Raw genomic sequence first — 16,549 nt, forward strand, 5'->3', positions numbered from 1 at the left:
GGCTTGTCCCTTGTTGGTTTACCATGGAGCCTGTCCAAGAGCGTGAGTGCTCATTGAAAAACAGTCTACACGGAACTCCCCAGTCTCCCTTGCTGCGCTTGGTGCAGAGATGTTCAGCAGCACTCACTGCAGGCAGGCTGGATCACTTTTCTCCCGTCTTTGCAAGGTTCACTCCCTTTTGTGGGAAGGGCCTCAATCCAAAGATCACCTCCTCCAGGAAGCCTTCCCAAATCACTGTGTCCAAAAGTGCTGTCTATTCCCCAGTGCTTAGACCACCTGAAACTACCTCTTCCTCACCTCTGACTCTGAGCTCTGTGAGAATACAGACTGTGCTGCCTTGCTTTGTCCAGAGCTAGAATAATGCCTGGTACTTCCCTCTATATGGTAATAGCTCAATGAACATTTGCGGGGAGAGTAAATGCTTTATATCAACCAGTCTCAAGTGTAAACCTCTCAACATAGGTATTTACCCACTTATAGATGAGGAAATGACAAAAGTCATGATGTACCTGAGAAGTGGTACAGTGAATAAGAATGTGGGCCGTGGAGCAGGTGCTGGCACAGCAGATAGGTCAGTGTCCGGCCTGCCCACATCACACATCAGAGCGCCTGGCTTCTGTCCCCGCTTCCCCACTTCCGACTGAGCTTCCTGCTAACGTGAACCACGGCAGGCAAGCAGGTGATGGCCCACGTGCCTGGAACTCTGTCACCTACACGGCACATCTATATTGAGTTCTGGACTCTCAGCTTTGTCCTGGCCTGGCCCTGGCTCTTGTGGGCATCTGGAGAATGAACCAGCAGATGAAAAGACTGATTTTTCTCTTTCTCTCTCCCTTTGCCCACTCCCCCTGTTTCTGCCTTTCATATAAAATAAAAATAAATTAAAAAAAATTTTCTTAAAGACGTTGGGCTTTGGGGAGGGTATTTTGTGCAATCACTGTTCGGAACATCTGTACCCTGCTTCAGAGAGGCTGGTACAGAGAAGCCCTAGCTTCTCTGCTTCTGATTCCAGCTTAGAAGGAACATTCCTCAACACAATTAAGGCAGTCCATGATAAACCAATGGCCAGCATCATATTGAATGGGGAAAAGTTGGAGGCATTTCCATTGAAAATTGGCACCAGACAGCGATGCCCACTCTCACCATTGCTGTTCAATATAGTCCTAGAAGTGTTAGCCAGGGCCATCAGACAAGAAAAAGAAAATAAAGGGATACAAATGGGAAAGGAGGAAGTTAAAGTATCCTTATTTGCAGATGACATGATACTATATATAGGGGACCCGATAAACTCCTATAAGAGACTATTGGAACTCATAGAAGAGTTTGTTTTTCTTTTGAGAATGAAAATTAATTTTTAATCACAAAATGCTCACTAGATTTTGAATTTTTAAAAATATTTATTTTTATTTATTTGAAAGGTACAGTTAAAGAGAGAGAGGGAGAGATAGAAAGACAGAGATCTTCCAACTGCTGGGTCACTCTCCCAAATGGATGCAATGGCCAGGGCTAAGACAAGCCAAGGCCAGGAGCCAGAAACTTCATCGGGGTCTCCCATGCGGGTGCAAGGGCCCAGGCACTTGGGCCATCCTCCACTGCTTTCCCAGGCACATTAGCAGGGAGCTGGATCAGAAGTAGAGCAGCCAGGACTCAAACTGGTGCTCACATGGGATGTTGGCGCTGCAGGTGATGATTTAACCCATCACACCTCAACACTGGCCCCAGATTTTGAATTCTTAAGAAATCCCAAGACAAATGCATATTTGTTTTGGCCAAATTTGCCATTCTTGAGTTCCTAAAACCCAGAAGATAAGAATTATGGTGGTTAAGATGTCAGATGGGATGACTGTATCCCATATCAGAGTGCTTGGGTACAGTCGCAGCTCCACTCCTGATTCCACCTTCCTGCTAATGCACACCCAGGAGGCAGCAAGTGATGGCTCACTTACTTATGTCCCTGTCATCCACGGGGAGACCCAGACTGAGTTTCTAGCTCCTGGCTTTGGCTTGGCCTAGCCCTGGCTGTTTTTAGCATTTGGGAAGTGAACTGGAAGATAGGAGATTTCTTTCTCTCTCCCTCTCTCTCTCTCTCTCTTCGTGTCAAATAAATAAAATAAATTAATATTAAAAAATATAATGGGGAATCATGAGAAAGATTCAATTTGGACAGCCTTAGAAACAAAAGAAAAAGAATGCATTCATCCAGAATACTGAATTTGGGTGCCAATAATTTTTCTCTTTCACACTACAAACTTCTTTTCCATTGCTACGTAGCAGCTATTAATTCTCTTGCTTTAATATCCATTTCTCTTTGGCAACCTCACGTGAATTCGATTTCCAACAACACAGAGGTGCTTGCTTCTCTGTACTGCATCGGGACGCTGAGGTTCCATCTTCTTATGACCCACAACAAGAGTATCAGGAAGTCAGAGTAAAGTTTTAAAATACTCCCATCTGGTGGCAGTTTAGAAACATGGCAGCCTAAATATGATAGCCCTGCCTTTTTAGTCTTTGCGGCTTTGTTCTTCTGTGGTAGACAGAAACCAGTAAAACCACCTGGATGTACAAAGTTCTTTAAAAAAAAAAAAAGATTTATTTTATTTATTTGAAAGACAGAATTAGAGAGAGAGGTAGAGACAGAGAGAGAGGTCTTCCATCTGCTGGATGGCTGAAGTCAGGAGCTAGGAGCTTCTTCTGGATCTCCCACACCGGTACAGGGTCCCAAGGGCTTGGGCCATCTTCTACTGCTATCCCAGGCCATAGCAGAGAGCTGGATCAGAAGAGGAGCAGCCAGGACTAGAACCGGTGCCCATATGGGATGCCAGCATCTCAGGCCAGGGCTTTAACCCGCTGTACCTCAGTGCTGGCCCCACAAAGTTCTAAAACCATTCAGGAAGACACAGGAGATTCCTTTTGAAGCACTTGGATTTCCTGTAGGAAAGCTATTTCAGACAATGCAGCTCTCAAACCCAGGCCATCTCCAGTTGTTCCTGAGGGTCATTATTGACACTACCCCAGCTCTATCAGAGAACCCAAGGTTCACAATCATTTTATATATCCTGCCTATGATGCCCCCACTAGTGAGAATACAAAAGCAGGGGCAGGCATTTGGTGCAGCAGTTAAGACATTGCTTGGGGTACCTGCATCCCATATCAGATCTCTAGGGTCCCACTCCCAGCTCTGCTTCCTGCTAATGCATACCCCGAGAGGCAGCAGTGATGCCTCAAGTGCTTGGGTCCCTGCCACCCAGGAGGGAGGCCAGGATTGAATTCCTGGCTCCTGGCTTTGGCCTGGTCCAACACCAGCTCTTGTGGGCAGTTGAGAAGTGGACCAGTAGATGGAAGATGTCTCTGTCTCTCTTTCATTCTGCCTTTCAAATAAATACTTTTTTTGAATTTTAAATCAGTGATTGTTGGTTAACAAGAATTTTTAGAAGGAAGTTTTGCCATAATTCATCATAATATATTCACATTCACTCAACGGTTACCTATTTAGTGCCTGCTATGTATGAGGCAGGGTATGTTGGAACAAGTCAGAATAGGGAAGGATCTCAGAATTTGCAGTCTGGTGAGGCAGACAGTAGTTGAATGAATGCCAGGTGCAATGCGTGTTACCAGCTGGGAAATATGGGATGCCGTGTGAGCACACACAGGAAAGGACGTCCACTCCAGTGGTGAGGATGGTGCTTCAAAGCACAGGCTCTGTGGTCAGGCGGACCTGGGGTGGGACCTGTGGTCAGCCACTTAGGAATGTGTGACCAGAGGCAAACCACTTAACCTTCTTCTGCCTCTGACTTCTTATCTGTAAAATGGGGACAATAATACAATCTATCCAATGAGCATCGTGTCGATGAAATGGAATTATAAAAAATGACTAGCAGCCTGAAGTCTGTTCCCGAAGCTGAGGGTTATGCTCTAGAAGCCAGCAAGGGGGCTGGTGTTGCGGTGCAGCAGGTTAAGCCACCACCTGCGACACTGGCATCCTTCACGGCCACCAGTGCTAGTCCTGACTGCTCCACTTCTGATCCAGCTCCCTACTAATGCTCCTGGGAAAGCAGCAGGTAGCCCAAGTCCTTGGACCTCTGCCACACATGTGGAGACCTGGATGGAGTTCCAGGCTCTTGGCTTCTGCCTGGCCCAACTCCAGCTACTGCTGGCATTTGGAGACTTAACCAGTGGAGGGAAGATCTCCCCCGCCTCCACCCCAGTCAGGCTGCCTATCAAAAAAATGAAAAAAAAATCTGTTTTAAAAAATGTTTAAAAGCAAAACAAAAATTCCTTTGCAGCCTCCCATTTAAAATCTGAAGCATTTTTCCCACCTAAAATCCAACATTGTTCCATTCTCTGAGTCCCCTTTGTAGCTGGTACCTTTAGGACTTCTAGCCTCTTCGGTGGCTAATCAGGTTTACAGGTTTACTTCCCCTACCTAACTTGGAAGATCTCAACAGGAGGGATATCTGTAACCCTGGCCCCTAGCCAAGAGTCTGGCTTGTCATATAAATCAATAAGTATTTGCAGAATAGGGGCTGGTGCTGTGGTGTAGTGGGTAAAGCCACCACCTATGACTCCAGATTTGAGACCCAGCAGCTCCATTTCCTATCTAGGTCTCCGCTAATGTACCTGGGAAAGCAATGGAGGATGGCTCAAGTACTTGGGCCCCAGCACCCACATGGGAGACTCAGAAGAAGCTTCTGGCTCCTGACTTTGGTCTGGCCCAGTCCTGGCTGTTCTGGGAAATTTGGGAAGTGAACCAGCTGATCTGGCTTTCTGTCTCTGTCTCTCTGTATCTGTGTGTGTGTGTGTCTCCCTCTCTCTCTTTCTCCCTTTGTGTTTGTGTGTGTCTGTGTAATTCTGCCTTTCAAATAAATAAATAAATCTTTAAAAATATATGTATTTGCAGAATGCATTAATGGTAAGCTACCTACCTACTGAATTATGATCAGTCTTCCAAGCTTCCCTGGTATTTTCCTGTGCTCACCTGTGTGCTCACTAAGTGTCTCAGGTGTACCCTATCTCCAGTCATGTTTGAAAAGAAGTCAAGGGAAGAAATCACAGCTTATATTTCTAATTTTTATTGATTATGAATTGAGGCAAGTGCTACAGTAGCCTCCAAGAGAACAAGATTCTCACATCCAGAGTGGAAAAATATGAGTAAGAGACTTGGCAAAATAATCTTTGGATTCCTATGCAAGTTGCCCTAACAGACCACCAAATCAGCCAGCTCTTACAGGCCCAAAGCCCAAAAGAAGAGAATCAGAAGACTATCTGAGGGGCTGGCACCGTGGCGTAGCAGGTGAAGCTGCCACCTGCCGTGCCAGCATCCCATGTGGATCGGGCATCGGCTGCTCCACTTCCAATCCAACTCTCTGCTACGGCCCGGAAAAGCAGTAAGAGATGGCCCAAGTCCTTGGGCTCCTGCACTCTCATGGGAGACCCAGAAGAAGCTCCTGAATCCTGGCTTCGGATCGGCACAGCTCTGGCTACTGCGGCCAACTCAGGAGTGAACCAACGGATGGAAGACCTCTTCCTCTCTCTCTGACTCTCCTCTCTCTGTGTAACTCTGACTTTCAAGGAAATAAATAAATCTGTAAAAAGAAAAAAAAAAAAAGACTATCTGAGAGCTTCCCCAAATTGCAACTTTCTCATTTTCTTTTTTCTTCTTCCATTCATACTGAAGCATATTACTTTAATTATGTAAAGCTTTTTCCTTAAATTTTTATTTCCTGGAGTTGGTGCTGTAGAATAAGTTAAACAGCACCAGCATCCCATATTGGAGGGCTGGTTCAAGTCCTGGCTGCTCTGCTTCTGACCCAGCTCCCTGTTAATATGCCTAGGAAAGCAGCAGAAGATGACCCAAATGTGTGGGCCCCTGCCACTCATGTGGAAGACCCAGATGAGTTCCTGGTACCTGACTTTGGCCTGGCCCAGCCCCTGCTACTCTAGCTATTTGGCAAGTGAACTAACAGATGAAAGATCTCGCTTTCTCTCTGTCATCATCTCTCTCTATCACTCTTTCAAATAAATAAATAAAAAGAAATTCATAAATTTCCTAGATTTTCCAAATATATAAGGATACTTCAAAAAGTTCAATGAAAGTCAATATTATTTTTAATTCCATTTTTTCCATTGAGTCTTTTAAGACCTCATGTATAAATAACATCTAAAATATCTTTTCTTTTTAGGTTTTTTATTATTATTTTTATTTATTTTAAAGGCAGAGCAACTGTGTGTGTATATACGGGGAGGGGAATCTTCCATTCACTGGTTCACTCCCCAAATGCCTGCAACTGCCAAGGCTGGGTCAGGCCACAGTCAGGAGCTAGGAATTTAATCCAGGCCTCCTATCTACATGGCAGGAACTCAAGTACTTCAGACATTATGTACTGCTTTCAGGGGTACACATTAGCAGGAACCTAGGTCGAAAGAAGTGGGACTGAAACCCAGGCACTCCCCTATGGGATGCAGGCATCACAAACTCTGCCACAATGCCTGTCCCATAAAGTATATTTTAATAAAGAAATATTTAAATATATTATATATAGATAGATTATTTTTATATATCTTTAAATTTTTTATTCATTGATATTATTTATTGGAAAGGCAAAGAGAGTGAGAAATCTCCCCTCCCATCTGCTGGTTCACTCTCCACATGCCTGCAACAGCTGGGCCCGAGTCAGGTTGAAGCCAGGAGCCTGAACTCAATCAGATCTCCCAGGTGGGTGGCAGAAACCCAAGTACTTAAGCCATCATCTGCTGTCTCCCAGAGTGCACATGATAGGAAGCTGGAACAATAGGAGTCACTGTGCACTTGCTCCACGTGTAGGACCTTTGTCCTTAATGAGTTGTACTATGAGAATTAACAGTAAAACTTGCCTTCAAACAGTACTTTATACTTTGTGTGTCTGTGTGGGTGCAAACTGTTGAAATCTTATTATAGAGTTGATCTTCTGTATATAAATATAATTAAAAATGAATCTTAATGAAGAATGGGATGGGATTGGGGCCGGCGATGTGGCACAGTGGGTTAATGCCCTGGCCTGAAGTGCTGGCATCCCATATGGGCGCCGGTTCTAGTCCCGGCTGCTCCTCTTCCGGTACAGCTCTCTACGGTGGCCTGGGATAGCAGTAGAAGATGGCCCAAGTCCTTGGGCCCTGCACCCACATGGGAGACCTGGAGGAAACTCCTGGCTCCTAGCTTCGGATCAGTGCAGCTCCAGCCATTGCGGCCAGCTAGGGAGTGAACTATCAGATGAAAGACCTCTCTCTCTCTCTCTCTCTCTGCCTCTCCTCTCTCTGTGTGACTCTGATTTTCAATTAAATAAATAAATCTTTAAAAAAAAAAAAAAGAATGGGATGGAAGAGGGAGCAGGAGGTGGGATGGTTTGGGGGTGGGAGGGCGGGTATGTAGGGGAGAACTGCTATATTCCAAAAGTTGTACCTATGAAATTTATATTTCTATAAAAAAAAAAAAAAAGGAAGCTGGATTGGAAGCAGAGCTGGAACTCAAACCAAGCATTCTGCTATAGGACACAAGCATGCCAAGCAGTGTCTTAACTACTGCAACAAACTCTCACCCCAGATAGAGCCTCTAGGCCTGCTGCTTAGGGAATGTACAAGAGAGAACAGAAGTAAGTTGGGGAATAATGCCAATTCTTATTATCTGGAGAAAACTGAATATATAAATCACTCAAAACTATTCTCAAAACTCTTCAAGGCTACTAAACGGTGACACAGGGGCCAGTCACTAAGTCTCTGGATAGGCAGTTACATTCAATTTCATGGTTCCTTGACAGGAAGCTATGTTTACCAGAAGGCTTCTGGTTAATTATTCTCTCGCTAATCTTCCCAGACTCTTGTGTTACTGGAAAAAGCCTATTAACTTTCTTACCTGCTGCATTCCGTGGAGGGAAAATGCCAGCTACAAGGTTACATAATGAATGCCCAGATCATAGCGAGATGAGGACTCTCGGTCGCCATTTCACTGCTCCACTCATTGAGGGTGCGAAGAAGTGTCTTACAGACTTATTAACAATATCCCCCCATTTCAGGGTCACCTGGACAGCCCTCCACGTTGACTGCACGCTGGAGCCACACGGGGAGCTTTGGAGAATGTGCTGCCGGGCCCCCACCCCCAGAGAGTGTGCTGTAAGTACTCTCTGGTGCCGGGGGCGTTTGGATCACTAAGGCTCCTCGGCTAAGTTTTGTGTGCAGGCCAAGCTGAGATTCTCTGAGCTCCAGTGCTACTAGTGCACACTTCCCCCAGTTTAATATGACTTATTTTAAAATTCCCAACTGCTGACTGTCTCCTCAAGAAACTCTCAAACTACTCCTATACTAACTGCTCTCAGTGGAAGGGGGCCTCACTGTTTCCTACTCCCCACGGGCCAACATAAAGTCCCAAAGATTAAGGAATATTAAATCACCATAATCAAAAAGCATATTTAAAAGAAGATTTCAGTAACCTAAATTCTCTGTACATGAATATTTCAGCTTAATCCCTTCTACCTCCTATGTAATTCCTTACAAAATGTCTCATTTCCTTGCTCTTGAAAAGAATTCCTAACTGTCTGAACTCCAGATAAAGCTAAATATATCCAGCTAGAATCTTATGTTGAATGCAATATCAGCCATGTCTAGTCACATAAAACATCTAACTTCATTCTAAACATTTGGTGCTTACTAAATGAAAACCTGATGGCTAAAAGGGAACTCCAGTACTTTTTCTTTAATTGATTCTTAATTCCTCTTTATGAGTCTTCATTGCTCTGGACTTAACCTCGGTGTAAAAATTCTCATCACATAATTTGGTCAAAATCAACTTGCAGACACTGATATCATAAAAAGTAACATAAACCAAAAAAAAAAATTTCCCCTTAGGAAATGACTGGTTAGGGACCAGCATTGTGGCATAATGGGTAAAACTGCTGCCTTTGACACCGGCTGGTTTCAGTCCCAGCTGCTCCTCTTCCAATCCAGCTCTCTGCTATGGCCTGGGAAAGCAGTGGAAGATGGCCCAGGTGCTTGGGCCCCTGCACCCACATGGAGACCTGGAGGAAGTTCCTCCTGCCTCCTGGTTTCAGCCTGGCTCAGCCCTGGTTATTGCAGTCATCTGGGGAGTGAATCACTGGATGGAAGACACCTCTCTTTCTCTCTAACTCTGCCTTTCAAATAAATAAATCTTTACCCTCCCCCCCCCCCAAAAAAAAAGAAGGAAAGAAATGACGGCTCTATAGGAATTTACAATACTAGGTACTGCACTTTAAAACCAGACTTACATTTTCTAGAAGGCAAACAGCAGCAGGATTTCCACGAAATGCTTTCGCTGTGAATGCATCTGCTATGAAAATAGGGAGCTTCATTTTCCTGGCAAGCTGCTTTTGCAGTCTCACAACTGCTGGTAGCCTTCTTATTACTGCAAAAAAAAAAAAAAAATCAAAAAGTTAATGTTTTACTTGGTATACAGAGCAACTTACTGTCAAGTAAGCGATTATCCTAATACATCTACATTTAAAGATATGTTATCACCTATTTTAAAATAAATTTTTAAAGATTTATTTATTTATTTGAAAGAATGAGTTACAGAGAGGATCTTCAATCCACTGGTTAACTCCCCCAAATGGCCACAATGGCCAGGGCTGGGCCAGGCCAAAGCCAGGAAATTAATCTGGGTCTCCCACATGGGTGCAGGGGCCTAGGGACTTGGGTCATCTTCTGCTGCTTTCCCAGGTGCCTTAGCAGGGAGTTGGATTGGAAGTAGACTAGCTGGAAATCAAAATGGCACCCACATGGGATGCTGGCACCACAGGCTACCACTTAACCCACTGTGCCACAGTGCTGGCAACCATAACCTATTTTTTTTAAGCCTCTAAATTGAATTTGTCTCAAAACACTGGTTTAATGGAATTTTTAAAAACTTTTTATTGGATTTTCAGATTGTACATAGAACTTAGAAGCATAATCATACTTTTCTTATAGAGTAGCCAAAAACTAGCTTAGGCAATGTTAATAAAGTACACAAAATATCCAACATATCCAAAATATCCAACATATGTTGCCTACTACATATCCCAGTGAGGACTGGGTTCTACTCTCAAGCAACATAATGGAACATTGGCAACATGAGCAGCAGCTTAACCTTTTGTGCCACAATGCCAGCCCCCAGGGTTCCTATTCTTAACATATGCCCTGTGCCTTAATATATTTGTGCTTTAGCATAAATTCAAGGATCAGAGTTTGGGAAACTATTACTTAAACTTTAAGTTCTAAGATATTATAAATTATCACTAAAAAGAGAAAGTATTTTTAAAATATTTTTATTTATTTATTTGACAGGTAGAGTTACAGGCAGTGAGAGAGAGAGACAGAGAGAAATGTCTTCCTTCCATTGGTTCACCCCCCAAATGGCCGCTATGGCTGGCGCTGCGCTGAAGCCAGGAGCCAGGTACTTCCTCCTGGTCTCCCATGCAGGTGCAGGGGCCCAACCACTTGGGCCATCCTCCACTGCCCTCCCGGGCCACAGCAGAGAGCTGGAGTGGAAGAGGAGCAACCAGGACTAGAACCAGCGCCCATATGGGATGCCAGTGCCACAGGTGGAGGATTAACCAAGTGAGCCACTGCACCGGCCTCAAGCCTTAAGTATTAGAATAATTTTTTAAACCATCATTGCACTTAAAAACTCAGGATTTGGGGGCCAGCATTGTGGCATAGTGGGTTAAGCTGCTGCCTGCAATGCCAGCATCCCATAAGGTTGCTGGTTCAAGTCCCAGCTACTCTGCTTCCGATCCAGTTCCTTGCTGATGCACCTGGGAAGCAATGGAAGATGGCCCAAGCCCATGGGCCCCTGCGCCCATAAAGGAGACCTGGATGAAGTTTGTGGCTCCTGGCTTTGGCCAGGCCTAGCCCAGGCCCTGCCATTGCAACCACTGGGGAATGAATCAGCAGATGAAGATTCTCTCTCTCTCTCTCCCTCTCTCTCTCTCTCTGTAACTCTGCCTTTCAAATAAATAAAATAAATCTATGTTTAAAAAAAAACTCAGGATTTTAAATTTCTCTCAGAATTTGTAGACACTCAAGAACACTAGGGCAGGCCCTGGAACAAGAAACACTAGAGGACCATCCTGTCTTATTTTAGAAAGGGAACAAGATAGATTCATTTTTTATTAAATGAAAGAAGTTGTTGATAAAGTTCAAGTTTCTTTCTTTTTTTTTTTTTTTTTTTTGACAGGCAGAGTGGACAGTGAGAGAGAGAGAGACAGAGAGAAAGGTCTTCCTTTTGCCGTTGGTTCACCCTCCAATGGCCGCCACGGCCGGTGCACCGCGCTGATCCGATGGCAGGAGCCAGGTGCTTCTCCTGGTCTCCCATGGGGTGCAGGAGCCCAAGCACTTGGGCCATCCTCCACTGCACTCCCGGGCCACAGCAGAGAGCTGGCCTGGAAGAGGGGCAACCGGGACAGAATCCGGTGCCCTGACTGGGACTAGAACCTGGTGTGCCGGTGCCGCTAGGCGGAGGATTAGCCCATTGAGCCGCAGCGCAGGCCAGTTCAAGTTTCTTAAGAATACTTAAATGTTTGTTTGTTTGTTTGTTTGTTTCATTTGAAAGGCTGAGTGACAGAGAGAGATCTTCAATCTGCTGGCTCATTCCCCAAATGCCTGCAACAACCAGGACTGGGCAAGTTGAAGCCAGGAGCCCAGAACTCTAGCTGGGTCTCCCATGTGGGTGACAGGGATACGAGTACTTGGGTCATCATCTTCCGCCTTCCCAGGCACATTTGTAGGCAGCTGCGTGTGAAGCAGAGGAGGCAGGACTTGAACCAGCAATCCAATGTGGGATGCGGGTATTGTAAGCCGCAGTTTAACTTGATGCACTGCAATGCCTGCCACACATCTTTAAGTCTCTTTTGCTAAGCTGGTTTTTAGTTACCAACTTGGTATATGAGTATTATCTCCTTATAAAGTATAAGATAGAACAGAAGAAGGTAAAGTCATCTGTTACAATTCCCTGCCCCACTACCTTCTCCAAAAGTCCATTTGCTTTGTTTTAGAAAACACCGTAGACACTTCCTTAAAGTCCAATCTTGGCTCTGTTTACCATGAAAATGTAGGGAAATCAGAGACAGACTTCCTTATTCAAATAGCTTAGTCATTTGTCCCTCTGTAAGTCTTAGCTTGTGTATGGTACAGACAACAGAAAGTTGATTCCTGTCATTCTGTAACTGTTAACATATAAGAACTACTTAGCCTAGCTTTATTCATGAGTAAACTAGTTTAATAATAAAGTACTGGCATTCAAAATGTACACGAACTCTCATCGCTTCTCGGCCTTTTGGCTAAGATCAAGTGCAAAATGTACACGAACTCTAACTACTTTTTCAACTGGCAATTAGAAAATAAAGTATTGGGGCTGGCGCTGTGGACCAGAGTGTTAAAGCCATGGCCTGCAATACCAGCGTCCCATATGGGCGCCGACTGGAGTACTTGCTGCTCCACTTCCAATCTAGCTCTCTGCTAATGTGCCTAGGAAAGCAATGGAAGATGGCCCAAGTCCTTGGGCTCCTTCACCCACATTAGGGACCCAGAAGAAGCCACTGACTCCTGGCTTTGGCCTGGCCCAGCCCTGGTCGTTGCAGCCATTTGGATAATGAACCAGAAGATGGAAGATCTGTCTCTCCTTCTCTCTCTGTAATTTTGCCTTTTATATAAATAAATAAATCTTAAAAAAAAAAAAAAGAAAAAGAAGTGTCAAAAAGAATCACAAATAAGTAAAATAAGTTTTAAATCAAAATTTGGAAGAAAATTAATTTCTAAATTAGTTTCATCTAACTACTATATACACGTAGTAATCAACTACCATTTTTACTTTTTTATTTTTTTTTTAAGATTTATTTATTTCTTTGAAAGTCAGAGTTACAGAGAGGCAGAGGCAGAGAGAGAAAAAAAAGAGAGATCTTCCATCTGCTGGTTCACTCCCCAAGTGGGTGCAATGGCCGGAGCTGGACCCATCCAAAGCCAGGAGCCGGGAGTTTTTTCGGGGTTTCCCACATAAGTGCAGAAGCCCAAGAACTTGGGCCATCTTCTACTGCTTTCCCAGGCCACAGCAAAGAGCTGGATCAGAAGTGGAGCAGCCGGGACTCAACTGGCACCCACATGGGATGCCGGAACTGCAGGCAGCAGCCTTATCCACTATGCCATAGCGCCAGCCCCATACTTTCTTATTTTTTTAAGATTTATTTATTTTCTTATTTTTAAAGGTGGAGAGACAGAGAGACAGATCTTCCTTCTGCTGGTTCACTCTTCAAATGGTCACAACAGCAAGGGCTGGGCCAGGTAGAAGTCAGAAGCCAGGAATTCCATCCTGATCTACCACATGGGTGGCAGAGGTCCAAGCGTTTGGGCCACCTTCTGCTGCCTTCACAAGCACATTAGCAGAGAGCTGGATCAGAACTGGAGCAGCCAGGACTCAAACTGATGCTCTAAAATAGGTTGCCAGCGTCACAGGTAGCAGCTTACTCCACTGCACCACACCACCAGCCCCCGTATGTTTACTTTCATGAATATTTCCTAGATTTCACAGTAGCTCCAAAACACCACCTTTGTTAAAAATATTCATAGGCTAATTCCGAATTCCTCAATCGCATTTATGTTCAAACAGCCACTGTTCTGGAAACTTCTCATTTTCTGCTGAAAGTGAAAGTTCTCATTTGTGATTTATCATTTATCAACCGTATTTTATAAACACATTTGATTGAACATAAGACAAAAATAGTATGACATAAGATGGAAAAAGAGTAGTTAATAGAAACCAACCCTAAGGTAGCCTAGGTATTGGACTTACCAGAGAAAGACTTTAAATCAGCTATTTTACATATGTTCCAGGATCAGTCATTGTGGTGGAGTGGGTTAAGCCACCCCTTGGGAGGCCCATATTCCATACAGGAGTGAGGCCATCCAGTGGGGTTGGAGGTCTGTGGGTCCCTCAGACATAGACAGAATGTCCTGCACAAGCAGGCTGCCAGCTGTGGCTGGAAAGCCTGTCTCCTGACTGGCAGGCCTCTCTTCCACTAATAGCTTCGTGTGCTGCATGTGTGACCTCGTGGTTTTCAGTCAGGCCTTCAGGTTGGTTGCAATCCAGTTTTCAATGAGGCCTTCAAGTTGGTTGCAATCTTCTACCCAGAGCTGGCAGAGGAAGGGGCTGAGTCCCGGGGGAGAGCCAGGCTGTCTCCAGGAGATCTCCAAGCCTCGGGCATTCCGCCTGGTCTCCTCTTTGACCAGATGCTTTCCTATCAAGTAAAAGTTTCTGCCTCTTTGCAAATTGTTTCCTGGCTTTTTATGCCTATACTAAGCTGAGGAAAATAGCCATGAAACTCGCTCCTACAACCGCCCTAGCCTCCGGCACTGGTAACTAGCAGTACCTGGAATTAAGGTCTGCCTCTGCTTCTGATCCAGCTTCCTACTAGTGGGCCTGGGAGGCAGTAGATGATGGCTCAATAGTTGGATTACTGTCATCCATATGGTAGATGTAACTGAAATTCTGCCTTTCAAATGAATAAATCTTTAAAACAAATTTAAACAAAAAAATTTAAAAAATTAAAATGGTCTAACTGAGGCAGGCACTGTGCCCCTGCGTGGGATACCTGCATCTCCTATCAGTGTACCCGTTAGTCCTAGATACTCTGCTTCAGATTCAATTTCCCACTAATATATCCTGAAAGGAAGCCTTGTCACTCATGTAGGAGACCTGGATGAGTTCCAGCTTCCTAGCTTTGGCCTGGCCCAGCCCTGGCTGCTGCGGGCCTTTGAGGAGGGAACCAGCAGACAGAAAACTCTCTCATTCTGCCTTTCAAGTAGATGAATAAACTTTTTAAAATAAAAATGACATAATTCCTTTCTACAAGAGGTAAACTTTAGATTCAAAGATGAAGATAGACTGATAACAAAATAGTGAAAAAAAGATGTGCCATGCAGAGTAGCCAAAAGGGATTGGGTAGTGGCTGTCTCAGGGTTAGACAAAACACACTTTAAGATAAAAGTTGGGGGCCAGTGTTGTGGCATGGTGGGTAAAGCTGCTGCCTTCAGTGCCGGCATCCCAAATGGGCAGTGGTTCGAGTCCCAGCTGTTCCACTTCAATCTAGCTCTCTGCTATAGCCTGGGAAAGCAGTGGTGATGGTCCAAGTCCTTGGGCCCCTGTACCCACATGAGAGACCTGGAGGAAGCTCCTGGCTCCTGGTTTTGGATCAGCCTAGCTCCAGCCATTATAGCCATTTGGGGAGTGAATCAGCAGATGGATGACCTCTCTCTCTGCCTCTGCCTTTGCCTCTGCCTCTGCCTCTCTGTAACTCTGCCTTTCAAATAAATAAATAAAATCTTAAAAAAAAAAAAAAAGATGTTACTAGAAGCAAAGGACATTTTATAATGATGAAAGGATTGATCCATTAGAGATATATGACACTTATAAACATAAATGCACTGAAAAAGAGAGCCCCAAAGTACACAGAGCAAAAACTGACAGAACTGAAGAAAGACAATTCAACAGTAATAGTTTGAGATTTCAATGCTTACTTTCAATAATGATTAAGAACAACTAGGCCGGCACCACAGCTCAACAGGCTAATCCTCCGCCTTGCGGCGCCAGCACACCAGGTTCTAGTCCCGGTCGGGTGCCGGATTCTGTCCCGGTTGCTCCTCTTCCAGGCCAGCTCTCTGCTGTGGCCTGGGAGTGCAGTGGAGGATGGCCCAAGTGCTTGGGCCCTGCACCCCATGGGAGACCAGGATGAGCACCTGGCTCCTGGCTTCGGATCAGTGCGGTGCGCTGGCCACAGCGCTCCAGCCGTGGCGGCCATTGGAGGGTGAACCAACAGCAAAAGGAAGACCTTTCTCTCTGTCTCTCTCTCTCACTGTCCACTCTGCCTGTCAAAAAATAAAAAAAATAAAAATAAAATAAAAAAAAAAAAACACTAGATATGCCGGCGCTGTGGCATAGTGGGAAAAGCTGCTGCCTGTAGTGCCGCCATCCTATGTGGGCACCAGTTTGAGACCTGGCTGCTCCACTTCCGATCCAGTTCTCTGTTGTGGCCTGGGAAAGCAGTAGAAGATGGCCCAAAGTCCTTGGGCCCCTGCACCTGCATGGGAGACCCAAAATAAACTCCTGGCTCCTGGCTTCGGATCAGCACAGCTCTGGCCATTGCAGCCAACTAAGGAGTGAACCAGCAGATGGAAGACCTCTGTCTCTCTGCCTCTCCTCTCTCTTGTGTGACTCTTTCAAATAAATAAATAAATCTTAGGAAAAAAAAACTAGATATAGTATCAATAAAGAAATAGAAGACTTGAATAAACCAATTAGATCTAAAAGACACCTATAGAATACTCCTTAACAATCATAGACATTTTTTCAAATGTATATGGAACATTCTCCAGGGAAGACCATTTGTTAGGTCACAGAACAAGTCTCAAAAAAGTTACAAGACTAGGGCTGGCACTGTGGTTCAGGGGGTTAATGCATGGCCTGCAGCACTGGCATCCCATATGGGTGCCTGTTCAAGTCCCAGCTGCTTCATTT

General features: G+C 44.8%; 1 protein-coding gene across 3 annotated transcripts in view; it reads right to left on the reverse strand.

Moving 5' to 3' along the window:
• The window catches only part of PBLD (phenazine biosynthesis like protein domain containing), a 39,353-nt gene that overhangs the window by 14,123 nt on the left and 8,681 nt on the right, over positions 1 to 16,549 (reverse strand). For 2 of the 3 annotated variants that reach the window (XM_062215270.1, XM_062215272.1), the window contains one exon: positions 9,273 to 9,409. In XM_062215270.1, coding sequence (XP_062071254.1) covers positions 9,273 to 9,356 — 84 coding nt within the window. In that variant the 5' untranslated portion in view covers positions 9,357 to 9,409. Of the gene's footprint in view, positions 1 to 9,272; positions 9,410 to 13,828; positions 13,848 to 16,549 lie in introns of those variants that run through there. The other variant, XM_062215273.1, reaches the window with a different exon arrangement.

Source organism: Lepus europaeus, chromosome 17, assembly GCF_033115175.1.
Source record: "Lepus europaeus isolate LE1 chromosome 17, mLepTim1.pri, whole genome shotgun sequence".
Taxonomy (NCBI): domain Eukaryota; kingdom Metazoa; phylum Chordata; class Mammalia; order Lagomorpha; family Leporidae; genus Lepus; species Lepus europaeus.